General features: G+C 38.5%; 1 protein-coding gene across 2 annotated transcripts in view; it reads left to right on the plus strand.

Annotated features, from left to right (window-relative positions):
* Positions 1-9,500, plus strand: part of PKP2 (plakophilin 2) — a 162,051-nt gene that overhangs the window by 97,671 nt on the left and 54,880 nt on the right. For both annotated transcript variants that reach the window (XM_069094835.1, XM_069094834.1), the window contains exon 7: positions 6,667-6,784. In XM_069094835.1, the coding sequence (XP_068950936.1) occupies positions 6,667-6,784 (118 nt within the window). The remainder of the gene's footprint in view (positions 1-6,666; positions 6,785-9,500) is intronic.

Below are 9,500 nucleotides of genomic sequence, written 5' to 3' on the forward strand. Positions count from 1 at the left end.
CCTTTTTTTATTTGAAAAAAGGTTCAAAATATCTGGCTTGACATCAAACACATTCTTAAATCTGGTTCTGAACAAATTTATTTTTGAATTTTGATTTAAAACAAGAATAAGGTAAAAATACTAACTCACAAAAGTATGTAGTAGAAAATGGCAGGAGAATTTAATAAGTTCTCTTGCTGAGAGATGGAAATTCATTTTTTTAATTAGCTATCTACCTAAGTAATGAAAATGAATAGCTAGTTATAAAAATATATTTGCTTTTCTACTGATTAATGATAAGTACTTAAAAGTTAAATTCTATGTATTGCTTCCTTTTTATAGTATTTATATATAAACTATCCCTTGTAAGTGAAGAATCTCTCTAGGCATGACTTTTTTCTCTGCTACCACTGACACATGAGCTCAAGTCCCACAAAAACTCTACTAAACTAACTAGTATTGCCCACAAGTTCATTTGAAAATCTACCAGATAGAAGAGTACTAACATAAGAAGAGGATAAATTTAAATTGAAAAACAGGCTCTACACTGCAACAGCAGGCAAGATAAGATTTGTTTCTGCCCAGTGTTTGTAATGGTCCATGATGATTTCAAGATAGCTTATGGGGCGGCTAGGTGGCACAGTGAATAGAGCCCCTGGAGTCAGGAGGACCTGAGTTCACATCCGGCCTTGGACACTTGGACACACTTACTAGCTGTGTGACTTTGGGCAAGTCACTTAACCCCAATTGCCCTCCAAAAAAAAAAAACTAAAAAAAAACAAAACAAGATAGCTTATAATGTGCATGTCCATCAATGATGATATTCTAACAGTCTTACATTTGTGCTAGAAGAATGCAATTATTTGTGTTATATTGATCATGTGATTACACAGATAAGGAGGTAGGACTACAGTGTAACAAAGAAATTAGCAAGCTATTCTAGTAAAACGTGTTTGAACCATATGGTTCCACATAGAACACAAATGAAGGTGTGGACATTTATTTGATCATCCATTGGGAATACATTTGCCCTTGAATGTCAAGCCCTTCTATTAGTTAGGAAACACTCCACTGACAAGATGAGAAACTAGAAGGACAGATTGCTGTGGTCAGAGTCCGATATAATCACTGCTTGAATGCCCAAATTATTGTGCACATGATCATGAAAATTTCAAATCATTGTAGAAACAAATCTATAATACTTCATACATGCTTGTTGTCAGAGAAGAAAAATATATTTGTAATACTACTGGGCAATTATTTGCTGCTTACAGTGCCATCAAATTTTTAGCATGAACCCCTTGGACCAGTGTAGTACCATGCAATATTCACAGTACTGATGAAACTATGAACATGCTGGTATAATGCTGAATCACAAAATATAACAGACGCTCTACATATAAGACAGAGACAAAACATTTATTCAGACACCAGAAAGCCAGATCCCAACACCAGAAAACTGAATTCATCATAGCAACAAAGAAATCTATGCACAATAACACTGCAGAGAGCAACACCATCCCAAAGCCTTCCCACAAACACTCACAAATCTAGCTATCTCCTTATATGCATCCTCTCTCTTCCTCCTACCACACTAACTGCTCTGACTCCCAGCTCCTCTGGGCTTTGCTCAACACTTCCTACAACACCCATTGAGCAAACTCCTCCTACCACAGGCTCCATGTTATGACCTTCAACCTATTAAGGGGCAGAGAAGATCTTCAAATTCCCATTGCTACTGTATTCGGCCTTTCATGTATTCAGATCTTTCATGTCCCTTACATAGGAGAATGGGACTTTAGGAGCAACTGTTGTCAATAGAACTTTATAACAATATAACAGGGATAACAGAAAATAAGCACAGAAAACAATATCTTAGGGTGCTGCTCCAAGAGACCCCATTTGAGAGGTCAGTTCTTTAGCTAGCATCTGGAGCTTAGTCAATGCAAGAGGTCCCATTTGAGAGGTCAGTTCTTTAGTTGGCATCTAGAGCTTGGTCAATACCAGATCTAAGGGTGACACATCACATTCGTGGACAGGGCATGACATCCAGCATAAGCAATCAGGTATCTGCAGGTGAGAGTACTAAGCCTGCAGGAAACAAATGTAGCAAACAAGTTTAACAAACAAAGAGCCAAAAAGAAATAAGGAGACAATAACCAGAAGCAGGGTAGATATAGTATCAGCTTTGCTCCTGGAGTTTATGAAAACACTATCATAGCCTCATTCACAGTAGAATATATAAGTTAAAGGTACAATTTGGCAATTATCTTCTCCTGAATAAACAACAGTTACAGTATTATCTTCCCTGGTGGCGCAGTGAATAGAGCACCGGCCCTGGAGTCAGGAGGACCTGAGTTCAAATCCGGCCTTAGACACTTAACACAAAAACCAGGCGTGTGACCTTGGGCAAGTCACTTAACCCCAATTGCCCTTCAAAAAGCAAAAAAAAAAGGTATTATCTTCCCCATGTGCTATAATTTCTGTGACCTTTGGAACATCATCTGGCTTCTGCTTTATCCATACTTTAGCTCCCAGTTTTATTCTATCAGTAGAACCAAATCCTTCAGTTCCTTTGATAGTTATTTTGGAAGGAGGGTCAGTTTTCAAAAGGGGAATGGTTTCACAAGGAATAATTATCACTTGAACTATTCTATCATTTTTACAAAACTGTATGGGTTCTTCACCCAAATTTTGAAATACCACAATAATTTCTCCTTGATAATTAGAATCTATTACTCCAGCCAATACATGTCCTCAAGCTGTTAATTCTGATTTAGGTAATATCTGCCCAAAATTATTTTAGGTATTCTCATACATATTCCAGTAGACATTTTTCTTATTTCTTTCCTATCCAAACAAAAGTCCTCTAAACTATGTAAATCATATCCTGCCGAACCAGGTGCTCCTGGATACAGTGCTGGGACATCTGACCTCACAGTTCAATACTCAATATTTGGGATTTTATATGTTTGCTGTTTTCTAATTTGCAGACTTGGGGTCATCATTCTGGCTAGAGATGTACTTCCTCCCAATTGCCCATTATTCAAATTACATAACGCAGTGAACAAATTATCCTTCCAATGTTGATTTTAATTATTAGAACTTAACTTCTTTTGTTGTTCTTTCAATAATCCATTCATTCTTTCAATTAACCCAGATGCTTATGTATAATATGGAATATGATATATCCATCCTATATTGTTTAATATACAATAGCTCTTCATTTCATTACCTTTGAAATGCAACCTACTGTCACTTTGACTCTGCATTGGGGTTCCAAAATATAGACTTATGATATCTAGAGTTTTAAAGGTGTTTTGCTGGGTTGCATTCTTATAAGGACAAGCCACTAGTACCACCTGAATAGGTATCACATAAGCTCATATAAATCTGTATCCTTTACCTTGGGTTAGGGATCCAACATAATCTGTCTGCCAAATTTGGGCCAGGACTTTTTCCCTTGCTATCTCTCCAGTTACTACCTGAGGAAAAGTTCCTCTTTTTCCAGTTGACATATATGATGTTCATCTGCTACCTGTTTTAACAATGAATATCATATAGCAATACTTTGATCTTGTGCTCGCTGGTGTGTGGCCTGGACCCCTAAATGGCTGGCCATTTGATGGACCCATTTTACAAGTACTGGATCATCAGTTGGCTTCAGAGTAGGGACAATATGTTGAGTAGCAATCTTTGCTAGTTGATCAGCACATGCATTATACTCACATTCTGGCATAGTGAGGGTCACATCACTATCTACATGAAAAACTAAAATCAGTAAGTAATTAGCAGTAATTAGAATATTAGTATATCTATTCCAGTGATGTATTCAGGAATTGGTACAATTACTATGGTATATTCTTTCTTAGGTAATTGTCCGATTTTCATAATTAGTTTAACTTGTCTGACTGATATTTCAGCACCTCCCAGTCCTGTGATGGTAATAGGAGTTCCATGTTTGGATTTATCAGGGTTTCCATATATAAGGGAGGCCTCCACCCCAGTATCTATTAATTCCCTAATTACAGTATTTGATACATTTTTCCAATATACAGCCAAATTTATATGGGGTCTCTGATCCCATCTGAGCTGGGACTTGGCCAATTTCCTATTCTCCCTGAAGATGTGATGAACTTGGATACAAGGATTCAGGAGGATCTGTAGGGGCAATTCTTACTTCCCTATTCCTTCTAATATTAAACACCTTTTTTTAGTATATTTTATATAGTTCATTAGTTGGAATAACATCTGTTCTTCCAAAATCTACTTCTGCTCTCATTAGAGAAGTAAACAATTCTTTTCTTGGCAATCTATTCTAACTTTGAATCTGCTGGCCATTTACTCTTTTCTCTCGAGGAAATTTATCTTTTTCCCCTTCCCCTAAATCATCCAACTGTGAAATCTTATCTAGCACCTCTGAAAGAGGGTACCCTATCTCCCCAATTAGTTCAGAATTAGGTGCTTATAAGCAGGAGGAGCTGTCTTCACTATGATATTTCTACAAGAAATTGCTAAAGGGATATTGTGATACATTTGTGTCTCTGACCATGATAGCAGTTTTCATTACCACTTCCTTTAACTTTCTCATACAGTCCCTAACTGTGTACCAGTGTCTGTCTCCACTAGGCCACATAGAATTAGTGAGATACATTTTATTGGATCCCTTAGCAGCTAAAGCTAACAGATTGGTCATATTGTTACCTCCTAGCATATGACGATCCCTAAAAGCTTGTTGTGCAAAACACTCACAAGCCTAGCTATCTCCTTGCCTGTGTCTTGTGGGAGACCACTGCACTAACTGCACTAACTGCTCTGACTCCCAGCTTCCTCTTGGCTCTGCTTAACGCCTCCTGCTCCACACATTCAGCAAATTCCTCCTAACAGGCTCCATGTGACTACATTCAGCCTCTTAAGGGGCAGGGAAGATCTTCAAATTCCCTAAGGCCTTTTAAGGGGTAGGGAAGATCTTCAAATTCTCATTCCTGTTACAGCTATCATTGTTTTGGGTTTATGAATCAATAAATGGGAAACACTGTAATTTTTTCTCATATTTTAGTCTTTTCTCAGCTAGATTGCCAAGTCTTTTAGAGTAGGAACCATATCTTGTTCTTAAGTCACCTATGGTTACTAACATAGATCTGCATTCCTAGTAAGTGCATGGTACTACTTGATTAATTTGTGTGAACAATACATAGTGTACATGGAACATGGTAGTGTGTGCTTATGCTACTTCCTGCTACTAGGAAAGACTGAAGGTGATAGATCAATTAACTTTGGGAGTTCTGAGAGGCAGTAGGGCTAGGTGTCTGCACTAAGTCTGGAATTAATATGGTGAGCCCCTGAAAGTGGAGAGTCACCATACTGCCTAAGGAGGGATAAATCAGACCAGGTCAGAAAAAAAGAATAAGTTAAAGTTTCTTTGTCAATCACTGTTGAGACAGAGCCCAAGAGTAGTCTCTATACTTCCAGACTGGACAAGATAGCAAGATAAATTTCTCCCTTCTTCTCCCCCAAAAGGTAAGACCATTGAAGCTTAGAGAAGGATTTTTAAACAAGTCACATTTACAGAATTGTTTGATGAAAGTTGATGTTCAGAATCTTAGAGCTGGAAGGGGCCTAAGTATTCACTAAGTCCTGTCTTCTTACTTTACAGATGAAGAAACTGAGGGTATTAGAGATAAATAATAGCCTTTAAGGTTACAAAAATTACTTTACATGCATTATCTCATTTGATGCTCAAAACTATCCTGTGAGGTAGGAGCTATTATTTATCTACATGTTACAGATATTAAGAATCTTAAAACACAGATCTAATGAATTATCTTCTCTACTCAATGTGGCAATATAATATACTCAATTGTCATAGAATTTCAAAGTAAGTGACGTTCATAGAGGTTGTAATTTGCCTTAATTTCTTACTCTTACTCATCCCACATGTCTAGTTAGTTGATAAATCTTTCCATTTCTACCTCCCAATATTTCTGAAAGTGAGCTCCTTCTCTCCACTCACGACCACCACCACAGTTTAAGCCTTCAGGACAGTTCTCCTGAACTATTGCAATAGCTTCTCATTGATTTCTCTTCCTCAAGTCTCTCCCCACTCCAAACTATCTTCCACTTCACTGCCACCATGATTTTCTTGAAATATAGGTTCTTATTAGATCATTTCTCTACTCAATAAGCTCCACTGAATTCTTATTACCTCTAAGATAAATATAACCTCCTCTGTCTGGAACTTAAAGTTACAACCTGGTTCTAACCTACCAACTTTCCCAGACTTATTACATAATTCTTCCCTTCATAATATAATCTAACCAATTTGGTGTTCACACATGACACTCTTTCTTATCTCCTTGCCTTTGCACTGTCTCCTTTTCTGGAATGAACTCTCCTGTCATTTCTGACTCTTACAATCCTTGGTATCTTTCAAGACTCAGCTCACGTGTCACCTTCCATATCCTTTACTCATAATTATCTTGTATTCATTTTGCAAATGCTTTTATGTATACATATTGTGCAACCCCATACATATAAGCACCTTAAGTGCAAAGATGGGTTTTGATTTTGTCTTCATATGCCCAGTGCTTAATCCATGGATTAAAGAAACACAGGAAAGAGATCTAAGTGAAAAAGTCCCACTTTACTCATCATGGATTACTTGTGATTTTACCTCTTATTTAATAGAAATATGAGTTCTGCTGGATCTGATGGAAGAAAAGTGATGAGAAGATGTGAAGGACTGATAGATTCTCTTGTGCATTATGTTAGAGGAACCATTGCAGATTATCAGCCAGATGATAAGGTAAATCAAGACAAACCAGCAAAAGATAATTCTTTGCACAAAGATTGTCATTATCTTGGCACAAATTATTCTAAGTAGTTGCTAGTATTTACACTTGGTCTGTTACTCATGTGGTTTGTATAACTAAAGCCCGCTATCCCAACCTCTTACACTGCTGACATATACCTTCCTTTCTTACTAAAATATCTTTTCATGGGATAGTTAACATTATATTAACTGGTAGCTAATAATCTATCAATCTAAATAATATTTTATACAGCACTAATCAGGGATACTTCCTAACATGATTTAACATGACTCTTAACATAAGTACTTAATCCATAAACTGAGTCTGGAAATATGAATAAACAGGGAGGAAAATAAATGCCAAACATGATGAAGAAATATCTTTTTTTTTTTTCTTGTTTGTTTTTTTGGACGGGAGGAAGGCAAGGCAATTGGGGTTCAGTGACTTGCTCAAGGTCACACAGTTAGTAAGTGTGTTAAATATCTGAGGCCAGATTTGAACTCAGGTCCTCCTGACTCCAGGGCCAGTGCTCTATTAAGTGTGCCACCTAGTTGCCCTGATGAAGAACTATCTTGTACTCAGAGAAGCAAGCCCAAAGGGTAAATCGAGAAGAAGAGAGAAAATCCATAAACAAGGGCAAGTAGAGTCTTAGAAAAAGAATGTCCTTGCCACAAGGATTAGAAGAGAGCCTGAAAGATATTAAATTACATATAAAATGGAATAGCTAGAGAAGAAAAAGTGGCAAGAACAGTTAATATTTTAGAATATATAGTGGTGGGGGGAGGAGCCAAGATGGAGGAGTAGAATCACGACCTCCTGCGGCTCCGGCTTCCACCTTCCCCAATCCACGTAAAAAGGGGACTCTAAACAAACTTTGGAGCTGCAGAACCCATGAAATGACACAGAGAAGCTAACCTCCTGCTGAGGACAGCCCAGCAGGCTGGCAGGAATCCAGCACAGCACTCTGGGAGCCGAGTCCAGCCCCACGCACACCAAGGCTTTAGACCCAGGGTGGGCCTGACCAGCCGCCAGGCAGAGGGACTCCAGATCAGCAGCAGCTGTGGCTGTTTCCAGATTTATCAACACATAGATGTGAAGGACAAAGTGAGAGGTCAGTGCAGTCTGGACTTTGGGACCCAGTAAGTGGGAGTGCGTGGCTTTTGCCCCCCGGGCCGAGAAGCCTCTGAGATGCCTGCACAGCCAGCCAGCGCCATGTGGAAGCTTTAGCTCCTGGCCTGCAAAGTGTAGGGGGACCAAGCACCGGTCTGAGGGGTAATCACTCTTGCTTTAAGGTTCTAGGATCTGGATTGCAGTCTAGGGTGGAGGTTCTGGGGTGTGTGTCCAGCTTGCCAGAGCATGTGGAGACCTCAGAGAGCACCCAACTAATAGCCCCAGCAGCTGAGAAAACCCCAGCATTTGGGACAAAAGCTCCCCTGTCTGGTGGCAGAGTCCTACTGTGGCAAAAAGCCCAGGGGTCGAGTGACTAAGGGGCGACATGGCCAGGCAAAGGAAACAAAGCAGACAGAAGATTCCAACATTAGACTCCTATTTTGGGGACAAAAATGAGCAAAGCAAGGAACAGGAGGAAGACAATGAAGTCAGAACTCCTGCATCAAAAGCTTCAAAGGAAAATATGAGTTGGTTACAGGCCATAGATGACCTTAAGAAGCAGATAAGAGAAGTGGAGGAAAAATTGGGAAGAGAAATGAAAACAATGCAAGAAAATTATGACATGAGAGTCAGCAGCCTGACTGAGGAAAATAATACCTTAAAAAACAGACTGACTCAAATGGCAAAAGAGGCTCAAAAAGGCAATGAGGAGAAGAATGCCTTAAAAAGCCAAATTTGCCAGATGGAAAAAGAATCTCAAAAGCTCATTGCTTCAGAATTAGATTGGAGCAAATGGAAGCTAATGACTTTATGAGAAATCAAGATGCTGTTAAACAGATCCAAACAAATGAAAGAATAGAAGGCAATGTGAAATATCTCATGGGAAAAACCACTGACCTGGAAAATAGATCCAGGAGAGATAATTTAAAAATTATTGGACTACCTGAAAGTCATGATCAAAGTAAGAACCTAGAAATCATTCTCCAGGAAGTTCTCAAAGAAAACTCCCCTGATGTTTTAGTACCAGAGGGCAAAATAGCGGTTGAAAGAATCCACTGATCACCTCCTGAAAAAGATCCCCAAAAGAAAACTCCTAGGAATATTATAGCCAGGTTCCAGAATTCCCAGATTAAGGAGAGAATATTACAAGGAGCCAGGAAGAAAGAATTTAAATATTGTGGAAACACAATCAGCATAACCCAGGATCTGGCAGCTTCTACACTGAGGGATCAAAGGGCTTGGAATATGATATTCCAGAGGGCAAAGGAGCTGGGACTAAAACCAAGAGTCACCTACCCAGCAAAACTGAGTATCATGTTTCAGGGGAAAATATGGTCATTCAGTGGAATAGAGGAGTTTCAAGCATTCTTGATGAAAAAATCAGAGTTGAATAGAAAATTTGACATTCTGATACAAGAAGCAATAGAAACATGAGAAGGTAAACAGGGAAATCATAAGGAACTTATCAAAGTTGATCTGTTAACATTCCTACAAGGAAAAACTATAATTGTAACTGATGAAACTCTTCTCAGTATGAAAATAGTTGAAGGGAATATATATATATATATATATATATATATATATATATATATATATATA

The sequence above is a fragment of the Petaurus breviceps genome, unplaced genomic scaffold (genome assembly GCF_028583685.1).
Source record: "Petaurus breviceps papuanus isolate PSGF00001 unplaced genomic scaffold, PetGlider_PUasm1.0 221, whole genome shotgun sequence".
In the NCBI taxonomy this organism is placed as follows: domain Eukaryota; kingdom Metazoa; phylum Chordata; class Mammalia; order Diprotodontia; family Petauridae; genus Petaurus; species Petaurus breviceps.